The sequence below is a fragment of the Camelina sativa genome, chromosome 18 (genome assembly GCF_000633955.1).
Source record: "Camelina sativa cultivar DH55 chromosome 18, Cs, whole genome shotgun sequence".
Lineage (NCBI taxonomy): Eukaryota > Viridiplantae > Streptophyta > Magnoliopsida > Brassicales > Brassicaceae > Camelina > Camelina sativa.
In genome coordinates, this window is record NC_025702.1 from 1,490,911 (window position 1) to 1,513,519 (window position 22,609).

General features: G+C 35.9%; 2 protein-coding genes across 2 annotated transcripts; both read right to left on the minus strand.

Moving 5' to 3' along the window:
- Positions 2,770-3,399, minus strand: LOC104763050. The gene has a single exon (XM_010486468.1). It carries the CDS (start codon positions 3,397-3,399, stop codon positions 2,770-2,772), a length of 630 nt encoding a protein of 209 aa, XP_010484770.1.
- Positions 9,367-12,773, minus strand: LOC104760236 (ubiquitin-like modifier-activating enzyme atg7). The gene is made up of 11 exons (XM_010483126.2): positions 12,540-12,773; positions 12,021-12,238; positions 11,685-11,931; positions 11,482-11,579; positions 11,102-11,397; positions 10,866-11,010; positions 10,439-10,786; positions 10,191-10,352; positions 9,969-10,084; positions 9,731-9,893; positions 9,367-9,632 (listed from the first exon to the last, which is right to left on the minus strand). Exons 1-11 carry the CDS (start codon positions 12,676-12,678, stop codon positions 9,456-9,458), a joined length of 2,109 nt encoding a protein of 702 aa, XP_010481428.1. The 5' UTR covers positions 12,679-12,773; the 3' UTR covers positions 9,367-9,455.

The following is a 22,609-nucleotide window of genomic DNA, read 5'->3' on the forward strand; positions in this document are numbered from 1 at the left end:
ATCTCCACTCTCACTCTCTTGTTCTTGCACATCAGCTGTTGGTTCATGATCAACCTCCATCTCCTCATCACTTTCAGTTTCCTCTGAATCAACTTCAACGGGCTGTTTTCTTTTCTCCGCAGGAGCACTCGACACCTTGCTTGAACAGACAATCGGTCGTTTGCCTCCTCGAGTGCGTGGTCGAGTGCGCTCACCAATCTCTCTTCTTGAGACCAACAGTGCCTCACAACGATCCATGAAGTATTCAGCAGCTTTCTTGGCCTTAGCTCGGCGGATGGCAGCTTGTTCTTGTGTTTCCTTAGCTTGTGAAGACATTGTGATGGTAAACTTGAAAGGAATAGACTCAAAGCTTAAGATTAGTAGGTTAGTACCCAGAAAACAAAGAAATTCAAGCCTTGAGCAAAGCAATGAAAGCAAAGAGAGATTTTAAGCTAGAATTTGGGTGTTTATGCAAATGAGAGAGTGTGAGGGTTGTATAATCGTTTTAGGTGCTTATAAAGGGGTAGAGCGGACAAAGAGACAAGGGTGGAGCGTGTATACCATTAAAATTTGAATTTGGAATCTTTGACTTACTTTTGCTGCCACTCGACCGCACCACTCGACCCCACATGTTCGAGCCTTTTGACCAAATTTGAATTTCAAATTTCTTCTCCCACCAAATCGATCGAGTAGGCAAAGGGAGTGGGCTTGGGATCGATTGGTCACTCGACCAATGGGCTGGTCGAGTGGCCTTGAAACTCCTTCTCCATGAGTCCAAACTCACTTAAGTCCACTTATAATCCCATGGAAAAACCTTCCCAAAACAAACATAAAAGAAAAACATCAAAAACACAAGGAAATTAAACTTATATACAAAGATACCTTAGGGACTTCCTCCCTAGTGAGCTTGTTTAAAGTCACTGAGCTTGACTATTGGTGCCTCTTTAGGCTTGATTTGGAGACCAGAGAGGTGATGAGGTCCCCCATGGTTCAATTTGGTCACCATAGACCTTGTTCTTGGTCAAAACAGTCAATACACTTGAAACTTGTTTATTCTTGATTTTGAGCCTTGGCCTTGGCTTCTTAACAGACTTCTTGCTGTTTACCAAGCTAGCCAACTCTTGAACAGAATCCTTGAGGTCTTGAACAGCTACCTCATTGTTTAAAACCTTTTGATATCTTGTGTTTTTGTTGGGTTTTAAGCCTTGTTTTTGGTTAGTTTGGTTGCATAATCTTGTCATTCTCTGGTGTTTTAGGAGCATATGCATCTAGTGTCTTATCTCTCAGGTTCTTGGAGTATTCTCACTACATTTGGAGCATTTGGACTTGTTTTGGAGCAAAGAAGCAAAGAAGAGTGAAGTTGGAGAAGTGACTAGGAATCAGGGACCATGAGCGGCCGGACCAAGCGGCCAAACCATGGCTGTGTGTCCCAACCGGCCACCCCTCATCGGCCAAAGCACAACCGATGCCACTTTTGGACATCAAAGTCAGGGACCACACGCGGCCATGGCGATTGGCCAAATGGTGGCCGAGTGAAGCAAGCGGTCCACCACACGCGGCCAAACGGTGGCCGATCAAGCTCAAGACGCCACAGACAGGAGCTACCAGCGGCCAAGTGATGGCCGATTGAAGCCATCTTTCAAAGCCAGCGGCCAAACCCGGCCGATTGAACTTTCCACGACGAGAACAGGAGCAGCAAGCGGCCCATGCACGAGGCCAAGTGCTGACCGATTGAACCCACCATCGGGTTTGACCCAGTTTGTTTTTGGTTGACCCGGGTTCCCTTCTATTTTACTATAAATACTCTAACCCTATAAAGGGGAGACTAATCTTTATCTTATATTTGGTTTTAGCAGGTTTTTAGGGTTCTTAAGCTTATCTACTCTTGGTTTGTTGAATGATTGAGTATTTCTAAGTTTTTAATAGTAATTTCTTCTTCAAACTCTTAATTTATAATCTCTTATTATGATTTCACAAAGATCAAACTCTTTCCTTTGTGTGATCATGATGATGAGTGAGTAGATCCTTTAGAACTTTGGGCGATAGATGATTGATCTTAGGGAGATAGATGATTGACCTTCGATGTCTAGAGCTTTATTTATGTGTTTCCTATCTTGTTTAGTGTTAATAATGCTAGAGAGCCTTGATCAAGCTTGAATCTAGACATTAGGATTTTCCATGCCCAGAAGGTGTTTGATGAAATTCCTGAACCAAACTATTCAAGAGCTTTGCATACCTAGCCAATGGAAATTGATGATTAGGGTGTTTAGTGGTATTTAGACTTGATTATAATGCATGCTTACCTTGTGATTGCCTTTGGAAATTGTTGATTATCACTTGATTAGCATAAGATCTTTATCATGGAAATGGATTGATTTGCATAAGTGTTCTTAGCCATAGGATTGTTCTTGATTGTTGCTTAGACATCTAGGTTTGGTTAGCTATCTCCCAAATCAATTACCTTGCCCAAGGTTCACTTGTTTAATCTTGATTTAAAATCTGTTTTTAGTTGTGTCATGTTTCTTTGAGTTTGTATTTCTTTGAGTTGACTAGTTTTCTCTCTTTAAATCAGTTTATTAGTTAAGATTGTTACAAAAGAACCTATAACTGTTTAAGTTTAGATTAAGCATCTTTGTGCATTCTTAGTGAGTTGATTAATGCAAATTGTGGATTGATAATTTAATTGAGGTAAAAGTACTACATCAATTTGATCTTAGAGTCCTTGTCTTTCTTCAATGATTCAGCATCAGCTTTATCCTCTAAAATAAAAGGTTGGCCTCCAATGGTGGGTTAATTTGTTGTATTCTTGATGTCAAACCTCATAGTCAACCCATCAGCAATATCCAGGCTGATTATGCCTTTTCTAACATCTATCACTGCTCCAGCTTTTGCTAAGAATGGTCTTCCAAGGATAATAGGATCATCAGGCTCCTGTTCCATATCAATGATGATGAAGTCAGTTGGTATCCTTGCTTCACCTATTTTCACTGGAAAGCTTTCCAGTTTACCCATCATATCCCTTCTAGAGCCATCACCAAGACTAATGTAGAGGTTGCTTGGCTTGAACTCCTCATATCCTAGCTTTTGTGCAATTGAAAAGGGCATAACACTCACAGAAGCTCCAAGGTCACATAAACACTTGTTGAAGTGCATATAGTTCAGTGAACATGCCAGGTTGAATGGGCCTGGATCGTCAAGCTTGGTTGGAACAACAGTTGTTTCCATGTCCTCTAGATCCTTCTTGGCTTGATTTTTGGCCTTCTGCTTTGATATGTTAAGTAACATGCCCTTATAGAGTGGATATGGTTCATAATGCTCCAAAGCTGGTCCTCTGTCTTCTTTCTTATCCTCAACAGTCATTTCATGTTGAATGCCCATCAGTTCCTGCTTCTCAACCTTTTCCTTGAGTTTCCTAATCATTTGTTCCTTGAAACGTCCTGGGAATGGCAGAGGTGGTTTGTATGGTGGAGGAATATACTTGGTAGGTTTAACAGACTCGGTGGGTTCTACTCGATCATGCACTCGATCGAGTGTTGAGTCAAGTGCACTGTCGAGTGCCTTCTCTGCTTGATCTTTTGCTTCATTCTGAGCTGAAACTTGTTGAATATCCTCCCCCATCTTGATCTGCACTGTCCCCAGTGACATTCTCCTTAGTAACAAGGATAGCTTTGGCAGTGAACTCCCACGGGTTTTGAATTGCTTTTCCAGGTAGTTGATTAGGCTTTGGAGCTGAAGTAGAAGCCATATTGCTCTCCATGAATTTAACCTTTAAGTTAAGGCTTTCAAACTTGATGTTCAGGTCATTATAAGTGGAATCTATCCTCTGGTTGATCTCAGCAAACTTCTTTGAGGTCTCCATCTGACCAGTGGCTTGGTTAAGCAACAACTGCTACATCAATGTTCTTAAGTCAGGTTCCTGGGCTTTGGTGGTCTGAAACCTTGGTGGGGGACACATTTGACCCTTGTAACCTTGGTTCTGTTGTTTAGGCACATAATTATGCTGCTGCTGTGCTTGTTTTGGTGGATACACTTGGTCTTGTGGATTGGCCACATTTGTACTCCTATAAGACAGTTTGTTGGGCTTGAACTGGTTGTAAACCTCCTTGGTTTTGCATATAGCACAGCTCAGCTACCTCATTCTCCCCATCTTGAATTGTTGTGTCCTCCTCAGCAAGAAAGTGAATGTTCTTCTGTTGACTAAGCAGAATTTTGTCTAACTTGTCATTAACAATCTTTAAGTCCTTCTTATACTTCTCATCTGGTGCAGAATCAACAAACCTTACTGTTCTATCATAGTCTTCATTGTAGTTACCATTAGATTGAGCCAAATTCTCCACTAGCTCCCAACCATCATCTACATGCTTGTTGAGGAAGTTTCCATTAGAAGCAGTGTCTAACAACATCCTTATCTTGGGCAGAACTCCTCTGTATAGTGTGCTGAGCAGTGACTCATTGCTGAACTCATGGTGTGGACAGTGAGTTTGATTGCCCTTAAACCTCTCCCAAGCTTCACAGAATGTCTCATTGTTCTTTTGTGCAAAGCCTGTAAACACTTTGACTGGTTCTTTGCACCATTGAATTGCATTTAAGGACTGTGGTTTGAATCCTTTGTTATTGCTCTTTGTTTATGAGTTCCCATCTTCAAACTTCTCTTCCTTCTTATGTCATGATTGTTTGCTTGAGGGCAAGCAAAGACTAAGTTTGGGGAAGTTGATAACTCTTATTTTACCATCTTTTAGCATGCATTTATATCCTGTTTTGCATTTTTTAGAGTTAGTTTTAGCACATTTCTGTCTTTTATTCTCAGTTTATGCATTTGGATAAAATTTGCATTGCATTTGCATATTTGTGTGCATAAACAGGTGAATTAGGTACTTTGGAAGCACAAAGGAGAAGTTGTGATCAAAAAGGGACATCTAGCAAGGGAATAAGGCTCAAAAGAGGAGGAAAGCAATCACTCGACAATGGAGTCGAGCACACACTCGACCGTTTGCCAAAGAACACTCGGTCGGATTCAAAACAAGTCCCTCAAAGATCGACCCGAATAAATATCTTCCGTTGTCACTCAGCTTCCAAGTTCGTCACAAAAGTTGTAGAAAACCGAGTTAGCTTTCCAATGCCGGTGGTCTCAGGCCGATCGGAGTTATGGTGCAAAAGTTATCCCGAATTTACTGAACAGATATCATCCCAGATCGAGGACTCGACCGTTGGAAGAAGCAGAAGAAGAGGTCACTCGACCATGCACTCGACCGAGCACATGGTCGAGTTGTGAGCCGCCTCTCTATTTTGTCTCCTAGCTAACTAGGGCTTCCCTTCGTTTCTATAAATAGGTCTCTTAACTCTGGCCACAGAACAAGCTTGTTTTTTTAGGTTTAGCCACCAAAAATTGTAATCTTCATAACTTTTGATCCTTTAAGTATTTTCATTTGATTTCTTCTACAAAGTTGCTTATTTTATCATCATCTTTATGATTATGTATATTTCATCATTTTCTGGGTTTGTGTTCTTACATCTCATTTATTAGATTCTGAGTAGAGATAGATTCTTAAGGATGGGTTAGGTTGGTAGAGAACTTAGTTTGTTTAGGATTGTTTAAGCTTGAATTCCGTAAAATCCTTTCTAGATTAGATATGCTCTATGCTATTCTTATACTGAGAAGGTAAGGATAGATCTTAAGCTTCTTAGCATCACACCAATGTCTAAGTTGCTAGATAAGGCTAAGTCTAGAGATTATCATGAAGCATGCTAAGAGATTAGATATTTAAAGTGATTTTTGACATTAATGATCTGATTCTTAAAGCCTGTTTAGTATGGTTTCACCAATGAGAGTTGGGTTAGGATGTTACTAAACTTGATTACCTCTGTCATGAGAGTGGATTGGTAAGCCCTTAAGATCATTGTCTAAGGATTAGCTCTTTGTTGATTGAGTTTTGTTAAGCAACCTAGATAGATTAAGTTTAATACCAACCAATAATTCTCATCCTTAGGATCTATTTGCTACTTGTTTGCTTCTGTTTCTTGCATTTAATTACTTGTCTTTTTCTGCTTTATTGTTTCTGCTTTTAGTTTTAAGTTTAATCTTCTGTTCGGCATCACTCGTCCATGCACTCGACCTTGGTTCATACCATGCTCAATCGAGTGCTAGGTCGAGCTCCAGTTTATTTTCTTATTTATGCTCTGCTCTTTTCTAGTTTTTTGTTGTTACTTCTGCTTATTAGTTAATTCTGCTTAGTCTTGTTTATTGCACTTGTTTAGTAGCTTAATTTCTGCTTAGTATTTCTTTAAGTTGTTTTGATTGCTGCATTTTCATTTCTGCTTCATTAGGTTGATAGATACCACCCCCATATCTGAATTGGCATAACTTGTACTATCTTGATTGCATCTTTTGTGATTATCATAATCCCATTTGGATTGACACCTTAAGTACTACAATGCATAAGGTTAATTGAACCTACTAGGATAGAGACACAAAAATCCTAGTATCAGGATGCAAGGTGTTTCAATACCCTTATGTAGTTGTATGCATAAAGGATGTCAATCCATAGAGTGTGTGATGCATGCAATCAAGATGTAAACAGAGACTCAAGTCAAGCCAAATATGAAAATGGTTTTAGTACTAAAAATCCTAATGACAGAAATGTAATTGCAGAAAGCAAGCTAAATGAAACAGAAATGAAACAGAAAATAAATGAACAATCCGAAGGTGCTCGAACAAGCACTCGACCGTGTGACTGGTCGAGTGACTAGGTCGAGTGGGTTTCTACGAAGAACAGATGCAATCTAAACAAATTAAAACAGAACAGAATGCAATGAAACAAGATAAAATGCGGTAAGAAACAATCAGATAACAAAGTAAGCTTCTAGAGATGGATTCATGGGCTAGTGTTCAGGTTGTGGCTATCTAAACTGGTCAACAAACCTCAATCAAACATGAGCTATCTCTAGACAATGATCTTAATGACTCACTAATCCACTCTGATGATAGAAGTGATCAAGTTACAGTAACATCCTAATTCAACTCTCATTGGTGAAACCATACTGAACAAGCATTAAAAACCAGACAATTATTTGTCAAAAACCACCTTGTGCAACCAATCTCTTGGGACAAGCATGATAATCTCCAGTGTTGGCTTTATCTAACAACCTAAACATTGATGTGATGCTAGGAAGCTTAAGAAACTGTTCTTACTCTCTCAGATATAAGAACAACCTAGAGCACACCCCACCTAGAAGAGATATTTAAACAATCAAGCTTCACCATTCCAGATTACCACAGCCCTAAACTAGCCTAATTCATCTCCATAATCCTAACTCACTACTCAGACAAGCAAATCATGATAATGATGAACATAAACCCATAAAATGGTGAAACTAACATGATAAGATAGATGAGATGATGAACAACAACTTAATATAAAGAAGCAAACTCAGATTCTCAATACCCAGAAAGTTATGAGAATTACAAAAGTATAGAATTCTGAGAAAAACAGTAAATAAAAAATGCAAAAGAGTAAATAAATGCTAAAACCCCTTAAGGGGTGAAAACTAAAGTTTCTCTGGCTGCTGATGTGATTTTTCCTATAAAAAAAGTGTTGTTGGCAGCCATGGGGTACAAAGAGTATATATAGTGAGGGAAGGAAGCCTTGATTTGGCTAGATGACAAAATAGTAAGTCGGCTCGATGTGCTCGACCACAAGCGGTCGAGTGGCTTGGTCGAGTGGTTCATCCCCTTGCTTCTAAACGGTTGAGTTGCTGAATATCACACGGTTGAGTCTATGAGTCGCACACGGCCGGGTGCTTTAGATGCAAACGGTCGAGTGATTCATGCTTTGCTGCTCATCCCCTTGATTCAACTCCCATCTGCTTCAATGGCTGTACTCCTCTCATCCCAAATGCTATTTCCATGCCTTTTTAGCCTAACTCAACCGTTTACACAAGAAAGAATGCAAATGCAATGCAAATCCTATCATAATGTATAAACAGTCCTTACACTACATGAAAGTGACAAAACAAGTTATTAAAACATGTAAAAGATGTGAACAAACAGTGGTTAAATAAGGTAAAATATATACATATCACAAAGTAGACTTCAGACGAATTCTACTAGGTTAGTTGACTTCTTTTGTGGTCTTCCTTTGTTAATTTTTTGGTCAGTTTTGCTATTAAATTCATAAAACCTAGTTGACTTCAAAGAAAAGTTCAACAAGTTAACTTCGATTTCAGTCTACTACGGCTATTTTTGCAATTGACCAAACCATTGACTTTGTAGTAGACTTCTAGTTAAAGTGTAGACTTCATCTATCAGTCAACTAAAAAAAGTAGACTTTGTCGTTTTAGTTTTGCAATTGACCAAGTTTGACTTTCCCTAAGTAGACTTCAAACGAAGTCTCCAGACACGTTGACTTCGTTAACAGTCTACCGTGGTCATTTTTGGGGTTGACCAACATTTAAATTTAACTAATAAGAAGACTTCTTTTGCAGTCAACTAATTTATTTTAAATCAATAATATTCTGGTCAGTGTTTTAATATTTTGGTCAACCCCAAAAATAGCCAATATAGAAGTCTACTCTTTTATTATGTTAAGAAGACTTCGTCCGGCAGTCGTAACTAAAAAGTCAAAAATTTGGTCAATTGCAAAAATACACCTTAGTAGACTGCAACTGAAGTATCCGACGAGAAGAATATAATGCAGTATAAACCATATTTTTTTTGTTTTTAAATGAAATTAGGGAGACTGAAATTTCAGTCTATGGACTCGAAACTCGATAAATTTTAAATTGCAAAACTGACCACATAATAGACTTTACATGATATTATGACGGTTGGACTAACAAATGAAGTCTAATTTCGACAAAAAATCAAAGAAAATCGTGAAATCTACCAGAAAATAACCTTATCGGTGGTTGTTTCGCAATGTCAAACACCGAAGACGTCGTCTTTAGTCACCACGGAAGAAACCCAGCACCAATTTAATCAATCACGACATATAACAAAATGAACGCACTTGCAAAAAAATTTGGATTAAAATGGAGAAGAGATGGAAACAAAATGAAGTTCTCATAGCATTGAGTGTTATTTAAGCTCACAAATTCGGGTTGTTGAAGCATTAAAAGCTTCAAATTTGGTTGTTCATGGTTATTGGAAAATTGAAGGCGGTGGCACAGCCGTAAATAAAAGAACAAGATGAGGATATGGATATAATAAACATTTTCGCAAGAAATTCAAATAAATCAGAAATAATAGCATTTTTTTGTAAATACAATAAACACATAAATATTTAATTGGAAGAAAGTGAGAAATGTTGGAGAGAGGAAAAGAGAGGTCTAGTCTTACAATTGACTCAAGTTAGGGTCTAGTTTTGCTAGTTTTTTTTTTTTTCGTTGTAGTTAAAAAAATGATTATTAAGTGATTCATATAAAAGTCATCTTGTGAAATGTGAATTACTCTATGGACATTTGGGTTATAAATCTGACTTTTACATATCTACTACAGCTACATCGTCATCCTTAGTTTCATCGTCTTCCCAGTCGAGGTTAAATGAATTAGCAGCTTTCTTAAGCTCGGTTAAACCGGTGAGATCTTCCAGGTATGTAGGATGGTTAATAGCTTCAAGTAAGAAACCGTTTCCTCTCTCTCGATACTCCGATATCACCTGAATATAATAAAAGTTAAAAAAACCGTTATGATCGAGCTTCGCGAGAGCTTACGGTTCTGTTCTGTTAGAAGAGTTTTCATGTGGAAAAAACTTACGGTTTCAGAGCAAGCGGTACAGCTGTCGGAAGCTTGGCCAAGCAGCGTGATCTGTGAGAACTGAGAAAGTGAGCCTCGAATCTGATGAGGTAATATCCCGAGAGGCGAATCATCATTGTTTCCTCCATTACTCGAGCTCGAATTGTCGCCTTTTGCATTGATACTGTAATAAAACATATGTAAGACGATAAGCCTGAGGATTGAATTCTCAATGTATTCGATTTTACGAAAGACTTACCCAAGTGGGTGTTGTAGGATTCCGCCTAAGAGTTCAACGGCAAGGGCTCCTGCAATCGGAGCTACACCTGGGCGTGTAACAGTGCATTGCTGGTCTAGAGTTCGATCAGTCATTGACTGCAAAATACAAGAAAAGAGCGGGGTCAGGACGAACCAGAACTGAACCAGAGGTATTACAAAACAACAACAAAATAACAAAACCAAAGAAGCCAAGGGAATTTACATCCTGAGGTGCAACCACATCGTTGCAAAAGTAACATCCAAGTCTCTGTTTGTTTGTCTTATTCATGTCAAGATTCTGCATATCATCAGATAAGGAGGTCGGGCCAGCGCCATGGCGCATTACCATGAAGCTGTCGAAACCTAAAGCTGCATTTATAGCAATCTGAAATTCAAATCAATCAGATTGTTGTTATACTTATACTAAACCAGCAAGATAGATAGAAAGAAAGAAACAGAGTTTAGAACTACCTTATTGGCATTAGCACAAAGAAGAGAAGGTAACCACCGGCTTTCTCTTGTATCGGTTAACAAGAACACGGCATCATGAGATTCAATCAAATCGCTAAGACGTTTACAATCTGCGAGAACAGAATCCTCTTCTTGGCTAGAAATCGGATGTCCAGGCATCGGTATAGCCATAACAACTCCACTAGGTTCAATTGCTGGAAATACCTGTTTAAGGCGTTTAACAGCAGCAACAGCTTTAAACTCGCCACCGCCTATAGAATCTTCAAACGTGTAGAGGGATTGTCTGACTGGATTAGACATAGCTACTTTGCCATAGTCAACAAAGGTGATCTTGCGGATTCCCCAACGCTAAAAGAAAGAGAAAGAACAACTAAGAAGATTTTAGTTTGTAAAAATTGTTTGATTTTGAACTCTCTTCAATACATACCATAAGAAGACGAGCAACTTCGCAGCCCAATGTACCAGCTCCAAGAAGAAGGCATTTGACAGAGGACAAAACGTCTATGTTAAGAGAGGGTACTGCTCTCCATTTCATTAACTTTAAGTTTAAATCAACAGCAGAAGCCGCCAACCTGCGAAAGGATGAGGATCCGTTTTTTTTAAAATAAGATTATACCTATTTTATTTGATGAAATCATTGACACAAAGAAAAAAAAATTGTACCTTACTGGATCCATGGAATCAGCAAGGTTAATGGATTGAAGTACTCGTTTCTCTTTGTTATGAAGCTCCCATCCCACTGAATCAGGTATAGTCTCAGCTGATTCTCCTGATGAAAGTGTAACTAAGGCTTGACCAACAAGGGAAAGGTTCAAGTCAGGGAAACCGCGACTCTCTCTGTAGCACAAGAACCGAACTGTCTCGAGGTTCCATCTTGAGCGAATAAGTGCTAAGTAATTTAGGAGTGGCCAACCAGGATTTTTAGGACGGTGACATGGATCATAGAAACCGAAAAGCAACTGCAGAAGAAAGATAGATAAAAGATGAATTTTCTTTCTTGGTTTTTTTAACGTATACTAAAAGAGTCAGTTGTTACACATTACCTTTTGATGATGATCACCTTGGCACGCTTCGCAGTCTTTAAGATGTCTGATACTAGCTTTTGAATCAGAAGAAACCGAAACCAAAAAGAATGGAACACCTACAGCAGCAAAGACACACGGATACATAACAAATCAGCTACTACTACTAATTAAACTTGAATAATAGTACATCATAAAGAGAAAAAAATAAGAATGTTGAGTACCGGTAGTTAAAGGTGAGTTGCGCCAATCCTTACAAGCAGCAGATACTGATTCCGCCTCTTGAGAACTAAAATACTCTGAAGCTGCCTTTATTTCTACCAAACTAGCAGGAGTATCAAGAGCAAGCGCAGGGAACGCAACACAATATTGGAAAATCCATGTCTTAAGGTCAGCAAAGGAGATAACGAGGAATCTTGATAACACAGCAGGGTCCTCAAGTGCTTTTCCTGATTGAATATCATCCCAAATCTATAAATTTCACCAACAAAATAAGATTAGACTTCTCCATAAAAGAACTGGTAAGAAGAACCAACACATAGACAAGTTGTTGTATTAACCTTGTTTGCTTCTGCTTTGAGCAGACTTTGTTTGTCAAGATTATCGAAGCTTTCGAGGGTATTGGTGTTATACAAAATCCCAGGAACAGGACACTTATTCCTATTTCCATGGATGATTGTACTACTAGCAATCGATGATTGTTCATCTAAAGGCAATGACTCTGACGAAAGTCTCAAATAATTTGAGCCTTGTGGATGTGAACATGGTCCACAAAATCCTGAAATTATCAATTCCAATTCCAAACACAAAAAAAAAAAAAGCACATTAATTCCAATCACATTACAATAACGAACTCTGAAATCTGGATTTTCTACTAACGAACGAACAAAACAGAGGAAATCGAAATCTGAATTTTATATTTTTAACGATAAACAAAACAAAAATAAACAGGGGATGTCAACTTTTTTGTTTTGTTCTGTAACCTAAACGGATCATGAGAACTTTGCCCAGAAACAAATAAATCAAAAGTTCTGTAAAAAAAATCGATGAATTGGGTATTCGTGTTTTGTGTATTTTACCGGTGATTGAAATAGGAGAATCGTCGATTCCGAGTTTATCGAGTTTCAAAGAGGAGAAGCTCTCCCAGAAACCTTCTTGGACTAAACTTTTCAATGCAACAAATTGAAGTATGGCTGGTGAAGTTTCTTTCTCAGACATGGCTGATCCTATCTCTATGAGATTGCAATTTTCGTATGTAAGACGAAGAAGAAGACGACGATGACGGAGAGAAGAGAAAAAGAAGAGTCGTGCAAGGAAATTGAAATATTTTCGTATATATACTACTAGAAAATAGACGTATACTAGAGGAGTCGAGTTTCCTTAGATTATTTTAAGATTCATTCAAAGATAATTAGGAAAAATACTGTATCTTAGATATATTAATTGTAAACTAAAGCTTATCAGGTTTTATGAATAATTATCTAAAACTAATTTTTTGTATTAAATTTTTATCAAAATGATCAAAAGAAACAACTTATAGTATTAATATTAATATATTATATAAACCTTGTGTTTTATTTAAACTAGGTAATATCCCGCGCAAATGCGCGGATTGTTGTATAATAGAATAGATTAATTAATTTAAATTTATTTGATAATCATAAAAAATACTTAACAAATTAATTTAAATATCATTAACATTTTTTACACTTTTATTTATTCAAATCATACAATATCAAAATATATATAACTTATTTTAAAATATCATACATACATTATATATATCTCTTAAATTTATTTGTTTTTTATTGTTCAACTTTGATAATAATTTTAATTAGTATTTTTGAGCATTTAAGGTAATAAAATATTATTTAATAATAAAAAAATACTATGTGATTTAAATATATAACTTAAGTTTTTCATATAAACTAACACATAACTTAAACTATTTAATAATTAAAAGCTAAACTATTTTGAAAGTTAAAAAATACATATTCCCTATAAAATCATATGAAGTGCATCAAAGTTTTAAAATACAATTAAAAAAATGTTTTTTTGTATATTTCCCTTAGTTTAAGATATATTGCTAGGTTTAGTTATAATTTTTAATCCTTGTAGTAAAAAGCTAGATAGAAAAATAAAAATCAATTTGTTTTTTATATAGAAAAATCTTTAAAGTACATATTTGAATTAAATTAAAAAATAGTGATTTTTATATCATTATATGTTGAATCACAAACTGAATATAATGATTATTATTCTAAAATAAATGTATTACAATTTTGTTGGATGTAAGTGAGAGGTTAAAAAATTGATTTGATAACTATATTACAAAAATTTCTTTCATGAGAACATTTCAAATTTTAAGAATAAAATAAATAAACATGAATTTGTAAGAACTAATCAAACATCTAAAGTAAAGAATTAAGATGTTTTCTTTAGCTTGATTACCTTATTATGAGATGGTTATAACCAAAATATTATTATGGTCATCAAAATTTTATTATACATATTAGAATACATATGTATTTAAATCAAAATAATATAAGAAAACAAAGAGGAAAAGAAGATGTACATAAAACAAAGAAACAATAAAATTCAGAACAATGTAAACTATATAGTAAACAAAAAATATAATCAAACTCTTATTTGGGTTTTTAACCTATGCAAGAACATTATAAAATAACAAAGAAAATATTTAGGATTTGGAATATGGTGGAGGAGGATGTGAGAATGGTTATTTATAGGATAAAAAGTGATAGAAGTTACATTTCTAAAATAATTAAATTAGAAGAGTTACAATTATAATTAATAGTGTGTTTAAATGAAAATGAATGGAGGATAAAAAGTCAATTCACAATTTATATAATTTCAGTTACAATTTAGAATTAAAGAATGAATTTGAAATATGCATTAATGTATATAATTTAATGTGTTGTTTAATTAAAATATGCATATTAATACATTTTTAACATGTTTTATTATATTAAATTAAATTCATTGAAAACACTACTATGATATTATTATGGGAGTTACAAACAAATTTTTATGTTTTTTCAACTCCTAAAATTAAAACCTATTTAATTAAAAGTGAGTGTTTGTGGGTCCATAATTTGATTCAAATTATAATATGTTACACATCAATCGTTTAAAAGGAATAAGGACATCTAATTCTCATATAAACTTGATTTTTTTTTGTTAAACCAACATATGTGAATTTAAATCTAACTATAGAAATTTAAAAAATAAATATGAATAGATTAGAAAGGTAAGAAATATAAAAGAAATATTTTATTTTTATATAAATAAAATAAAAATTAAAAATAATGTTAAATATATAATACTTTCTAAATTAAAATATAGAATCAAACTCTTACAACACATATGAGATATAACAAAATTTGATATTGGTGGGAGAGGAGAGAATGATTACTTAATTATAAGATGATAATCCAAATTAGATAATGGAGATGAATCTTTAAAAATAAGAACAATGTAAAATATATATCATGTAGTCTCTAAGATTAAAATTTAGCATTAAAATTTTACAATGATATTTCATTTGGTTTTTTTGTAACCCATACAACAAAAATAAGAAATTGAAAACAAAAAAAAAATGATTTGAGGTATTGTGGAAGAGAATGAGAGAATGTGAAAATGAGAAAGTAAAAGAATGTCACTTTGAGAGAATGAGAGAATGCTTATTTATATGGTAAGAATTGATGGAAGTTACATTTAGAATTATAATAATTATAATTTATTGTGTTTGAATAAAATTGAGTAGTGGAATATGATTAATGCATAATTTATTTTATTTTCAGTTATAATTTTATTTTAATGTGTGAGTTAAATGTTTTGTGTTAATTGAGTCTTAAATATTGTTTAAAGCAATTAAACAATTAGAAAACAAATTATAAAAATAAAAAATTTAGAAAGTATTAAATGAAAACCAACCAATAAGGAGAGACCAAAACCTTACTTTTATATATATGATTTGTGAAAATTATCTGAAACATTTCTTTGATTGTTAGATTGTAAATTTTAAATCTCTTATTATATAAAGTTTCGTTCTCAAAGTTAGTAACTCACCAGATCGTGACACGTGTCACTTTTAATGATTAGAGATCAAATTTAGTAATTCACCCGATCATGACACGTGCCAGTTTTAACGATTAAAAATCAAAGTTAGTAACTCACTAGATCTTGACACACGTTAATTTTCATGATCCTAGATCAATGTTATCTTTTCAAACATTTAAAAATGTAAAAAGATTATTGAAAAGATTATAAATTTAAACAAAATACAAAAGACCTGTAAAAGATAATTGTAATCTTATTATCTTATCTTATTATATAAAGTTGGGTTTTGAATGTTAGCCATTAACAAGATTTTGACATATATCAAGTTTATATTAATCTGAGATTTTGACATATGTAAAAGTTAATATTTAGTGGAAAGAATTTGAGATTACAACAAAAAAAAAACAAAATATATTGTTTTAAACAATATTAATAATGTAAAAAGATAATTATAAAAAAACGACAAAAATAATTTTAAAAAAATAATTATAAAGAGATTATATATATATATATATATATATATTTCATAAATTCGAAACTATAGCACTATTTACTTATTTTAATTTTAAGTTATTAATTCTACAAATAATATAAATGAGATATATTAAGAAAAATATACAGCTAATTATTAATTATAAATTTCGTAAATACTCACTTCTATATAAACATATATCTCTCATATTTTTTTCATCTAACAAAATAATTTATTCAAAAATATTGCTTTCAACTTTGTTCTATTGGTAAAACTTTTTTAATGGAAAGATAAATTTGCCTTATTTTTAAACCAAAAATTTATCCTACTTTCTCTTTTTTTTCAGTTTGGAATAGGTAAGATTAATATGTTGACCCAAAAAAAGATTAATATATGTGTCTTCTTTTTTTAATACTGTATTTTAAATTCTAAAAACTATTTTTAGATTTTTTATCTTTTCACTTTTGAATTATATGGGATTATATGTTGACGTGTACCCCTTGGCCTATAAACTTCGGCAAGATAAGCTTGGAATCTCTTGATCCTAATGTGATCTTAATTTGGAGTGATTCCAATCTTATATCACCATGCTTATAATTTTCTATTATTTTTTTATTTAATTCAAATTAATTTTCTTCTAATTTCTTTGATTGGTTGGTCATAGACTTTTTTTTACAAACATTATTGTTATCATTCATTCAATCCCAAAGGGAGATAAGGAGTAGAAGCTCATCAACCTAATGAGTAGATAAAATAGGCTAATCAAACACAAGCTTACAAAAAACATAGATAGATAGATTGGAAAAACATATATTGTTGTTGATAGATCCATAAGATTTTGAAGACTGTTTGATGAGATCATGGCCAGCTCAACCAAACCGAGAGAACCTGAGGAGCAGCTTATAGCCGAGGGGCAGCTTGTAGCAGAGGAGCAGCTTGTACCAGAGGAGCAGCTCAGTGGATGAGTTTGTCATTGAATTTCTTGCTCCAACAGCTCAAATTCCTTCTCTAGATCCACACCTTCAGTTCGGGTTATTTCTCAACCACACCTTTCAGTTAGGGTTTTACTTTACCATTGATTATATATAGAGATGAAGTCTAGGTTGTAAGACTCATCCAAACAATTGAGAGCTTTGGAGGTTTCGATCGGGTTAGGCCGAGGGAAGAGAACTTAGTTCTCTTTGGGGAATTTTACTCTTATTACTCTTATTATTCTGTTTCTCTACTATCATAATAAAGGGTTTTCGATATTACTTCTGGTTTTGGGATTCTATCTCTAACAAGCAACAAAAACAAAAACACGGCACATAATCTCTCTATTCCTTAACCTCCATTTCCTAAAACTCCCCCGGAGTCATGGCTTTGCCGGACAGTTCCAAGAAGCTCGGCCGCCTCCTTCGTCGTCTCGTCTCCAGTCAATTCCCCCTTGTCCTCTCCGGTCAAACCGCCCGTCAGGAAGAAGATTGAGGAAAGGACGAATTCTCAGTCTATAAATTGGGAGACTGATAAATTAAGAATCGATAGATGAAAAAGTTTTATGTGTATTATTAGATCCTTTGAGATCGAGTATACATACGGTTATACAAGACTTAGAGTCCAAGTTTTAATTCTAGCTAAATGGAAACTATACAATATACACAAATCTGAAATATACCATAAACAAGAATACATATACGTGTATATTCTATTATGCCCCCTCAAGCTGGAGCATGGAGATTTAAAATGCCCAGCTTGGACCGAAATGTGCTGAATTGCCGTTCTCCCAAGGACTTGATAAAAATATACGCTAGTTGATCCGTAGTAGAGACGTAATCGGTAGTGACGATACCAGACTTGATCTTGTCCCGAATAAAATGACAGTCCTTTCCGATGTGTTTAGTTCGCTCATGGAAAACGGGGTTTGCACTAATATGCAAAGCAGCCTTATTATCGCAGAAAAGTCGCATTGACTGTTTCAAAATGACTCCCAAATCCTGAAGTAATGCTTTGAGCGAAATAAGTTATTTTGTTGTCCAAGCCATAGCTTGGTAGTCAGCCTCAGCTGAAGACATGCTAACAACTTTCTGCTTCTTCGTTTTCCAAGAGATTGGAGACGTGCCGAGTTGTATGTGTAGACCGTCGAGTTAACTTACAACCCGCATAATCAGAATCACACCATGCATATATCGTAAGGTCGGAGTCCGCACGAAATAAAACTCCTAGACCTGGAGTTCCTTTAAGATACATGATAACTCTCTCATTTACATGTTTTTAGCCTCCTTTTATGTCCATATTTTGCATTGTTTATACCCTTACCTTAGAATTTTTAAGTCATTAACTGTAGGAATTCACTTTTAGGCTATTTAGGGTGTTGCATTCTTGCATTTGTATACTTTGGATGAAAACAGGTGCTTTAAAGCCTAAAATGGGGAGAAACAAGGACAAATCCGAGCATGTACCCGAAGGAGCCATCAAGCTGGAAGAACAGTCTGAACCCCAAAATGATCGAGGAGGATCCAAGAGCAGGAAGAACAACCCAAAGATCTACCCGAGGAGTAACCCGACCTTATCCTCGTGCACCCTATCGAGTAGACCCTCGGGCAGGACTAGAAGCTAGGGTTAATGGGTTTCCATATATAAACCCCCTCTTCTTCCTCTCGCCCTAGCACGCTGCAGACCCTCAGAACAGAGAGCGAGAGCTTCTGGGCGAGAAACTGGGCAACTCAAACACTTTCTCTACTTTGTTAGGATTTAATTTTGTTTCTTTTTGTATTTTCGATTCTATATTCTTAATATAATGCAATTTTCGTTTATCTTTGTTTCTATGTATTTTGCAATGATTTTCGAGTAGTGTAGTAAATTTTCTAGGAATGGGATAGATGATTTTGTGTTCTTGATCGGTTAGGATGTCTTAGTTTGATTGTTTATATTTTATAAATTCCCTTCTAGATTGGTGTTCTTAATGCTGTCAACAAACCGAGAGGGTGAAATTAGATCTAAGGTGTTCTACCACCGAGAGTTGTAGACGAAATGCTTGAATCAACCAATGCTAGAGATTTACTCACTTAGCCTAAAAGATTAGATGTGTAAGGGGTTTATTGACAATAAGGAATCGGTTCATATTGCATGTTTGGTCATGTTTCTCCAATGAGAGTTGGGTAGAGGAGTGATCAAGGTTGATTGTTTCTATCACGAGAGTGTTTTAAGAAGATTTTAGAGATTCATTGTCTAGGAAATATTTGCTTGAGGCATGTAAGACATCTGTATTGGTCAGGAACACTTATGAGTCAATTACCCCATCCTTAGAAGCTTTTGTATTTTAATTGTTTGCATTTTTATTCATCACTCGATCCCTTACCCGAACAGGTACACGATCCCCTGCTTCGAGTAACCCCTCGAGTTGTTCATACCTTCTTTGTTTACTTGATCCCCCCATCCGATCCTGTACTCGAATGCTTGCATCGAGTGCTTAGGTCGTGTGGTTCCTTGTTTATATTCTTTTCTTTTATTATTTTAGGATTGTTAGACAAAACCATTTATTGCTTGCCTTGACTTGCTTGCTTCTGATTGCATCTTATCTGCTAGCATAACAACCATTTGGATTGATAACCCTTTGTACTACAACTGCATAGGGAATTGATACCCTGGATGAAAATCCTGTTATCAATACTGAACAACACGCAGTGCTTCTGTCCAATGTTCCTCTCGAGGCGCTTTCATAAATTGCGACAGTGTGTGAATGGAGTAGGCCAAATCCGGTCGGGTTACACCAAGATAAAACAACTTACCAATCAAACGCCGATAAGGAAGAAAGGGACCTGAAGCCAAACCTAGTCGATGGTGTTGCTCGAGAGGAAAGGCAGCCGGCTGTGAACCAAGTAAACCTGTTTCTGATAAGATATAAAGAGTATACTTGTGTTGGCTGATGTAAATTCTTTCTAGACTGCGAGAAACTTCAATACCCAAGAAGTATTTCAACACACCGAGATCTTTCATATGAAAGCAAGTACTAAGATATGCTTTGAATTTTTTGATCGCTCCAATCGTATTTCCTGTGATGACCAAGTCAACAACATAGACAAGAACACGTATCTCTACACCATTTTTCTCAAAGACAAACTAGGAATAATCGGAGAAGGATTGCACAAAACCCTATTTTTCTAATGAAGAGGCAAGTTTGGCAAACCAGCAGCGTGGTGCTTTCTTTAAGACATACAGAGACTTTCTCCAATGACAAACTTTGCCGTCATTGCGTTTAGGAAAGCTTGGAGCCAATCGCATGTACACTTCTTCATCTAAATCACCATGAAGGAAGGCATTGTGGACGTCCATTTGATGGATATCCCAATTTTGAGCTGAAAAAACAATTAAAAAGGATCGAACCATGGTCATTTTCACAACCGGAGAAAAGGTTTCTCCATAATCCACTCCTTCGATTTGTTTGTTTCCCAAGACCACCAACCGCGCCTTATATTGTTCTATGGAACCATCGGACCGATGTTTGATGCGAAAAACCCATTGACAACCAATTGCCTGTTTTCCTTCAGGCAAATCTTCAAGTGTCCAAGTTTCATTCTCTTCCAGTGAACCAATTTCGTTGTCGACTGCTTGCGTCCAACGTTTATCCGTCATAGCTTCAGCAAAAAATTTCGGTTCCTTTGCTTATTATGGCAGCAAGAAAAACATTGTGATTTGCAAAGAATTTATCATTGGTCAAGAAATCTGAAATAGGATACAAACTAGTAGAGCCGTCACAAACCAAGGTTGTATCGTAATCAGCAAGATATTTCGGAGCATCTCGTTTTCTCACTTCTTTATGAAGGGCAATTGGTGCATCTTCCAATTCGGGTGCAGAATCAACAGCAACAACACCATTATTCTCTATTGTCTCTGTTTTGCTTGTCAGTTCGTCTTTAAAACCTCCCAGACATAGCAAACTGGCCGTCGGATATGGATGGGCTCACAGGCCTAGTGAGAGGACGTGAGGCCCATTAAGAAAGGTGGGCCCATGGACTGGGATTAGACATGGAGCCCACTAAGAGGTGGCGGTGGAATGTTACAAGTGGTATCAGAGCCGAACCCAGACGAGTGTGGAGTCAAGTGGACTCACACCATCGGGGGTGACGATCTTAGTGCACAAAGAGGATGTTGTGATCTGTTAATGGGGGTGAATTGTGACACCCCGATTTCCGAGACTTGCGGAGAGGTATAAAAGAATTGATTTGGCCACCTATTTCACCAAAGTACACTTATCTTTTCGGTCAAAGGTTCTGAGAGAACTCCAGAGTTAAGCGTGCTTGAGCTGGAGTAGTCATAGGATGGGTGACCTTCCGGGAAGTGACTGTCGGAACTGTGAGAGGGAGGACAAAACAAACGGAAAGATCATGTGGTAATTTACGGTAACAAGTCTTTAAAACCTCTCGGACATTGTAACATCCACGAACCGGAATCCTGGTTTAGGGGATTCATCGATCGATGCACTATGTGCATCAGTCGATGCAAGGTTAGTTTTGTACGGTTCGACTTAAGCTAAACGTTTTGTTTTGGGGTTACGAAACCCTTGAGTCGATTTTAAAAGGGAGTTTGTCGTTTTGTGGCCGAGGTTTAGCCGCTTTAGAGAGAAAAGAATGAAAGAAAAGAAGTTTTTGTTGCTCTTGAGTGTTCTTGGGAGTTGTGAGAGATTTGAGGCAGTTCTTGTAGAGATCTGTAGTTGGGATCATTGTAGGAGCTTCTTAGGAGTGTTTCTCTTCCTGTTTGAGGTTCATAATCTTCTTGACAAAGGTAAATGCATGACCATGGCTTATCTAAGCTGAAGATTTCTCTGATCTGCTTGTTTTATGTGTTTTATTGGCTTGTTAGTACGTTGTTGAGTCGATAGAGGTTTTGGGAAGCTTTTTGTGGCTTTGGTTTGTGTGTTTTGGTGATTTAGGAACAGAAATCAGGCGAGAAGCTTCGGGGAAAAACGGTGTTCGGCATGTGTGTCGGTCGATATAATGTGAGGACGGCGCGGATTGACCTAGGATCATTGGTCGATGCCATGTGGAGGCGTCGGTCAATGCAATTAAGGATTTCGTGCAATATCGAGCATGCGTCGGTCGATGCAGTGTGCATGTCAGTCGATGCAAGTGAATGGAAATCACGTTCTGGCCAGTCTCGTCCCATTTTGTCCCGATCCATCTTGTCCCATCTTGTATCTGGTAATGTAATTGCACGGCCTGAAATTTTATTTTTTAAATATATATTACAAAAAATATATTTTAATAGATTTATTAATTTAAAGTTGTGAAACTTAGTATTGATCATGTATCCGCACATAAGTGTGGGATTATATATAGAGATATATTTATTTGGTATAAATATAATTTGTTTGAATTCATCAAGTTCATGAATGATTTAAAGTAATAATCTAATAAAGAAGCAATAAAAAATCTATCCAACTTATTTATTTGACACCTATCCAACTTAAAATTAGTTATGATAGAATCATCTTTTTTTTTTTTTTGACCTCAAACCACCATACTTTGTTACACTAGATCGAATAGGTTAGCCTCATGAGCCAACCATTCCGGAATCTGCGAGCTAACATGGGAAAAAATTGTTCCACGTACTCAAGCGCTC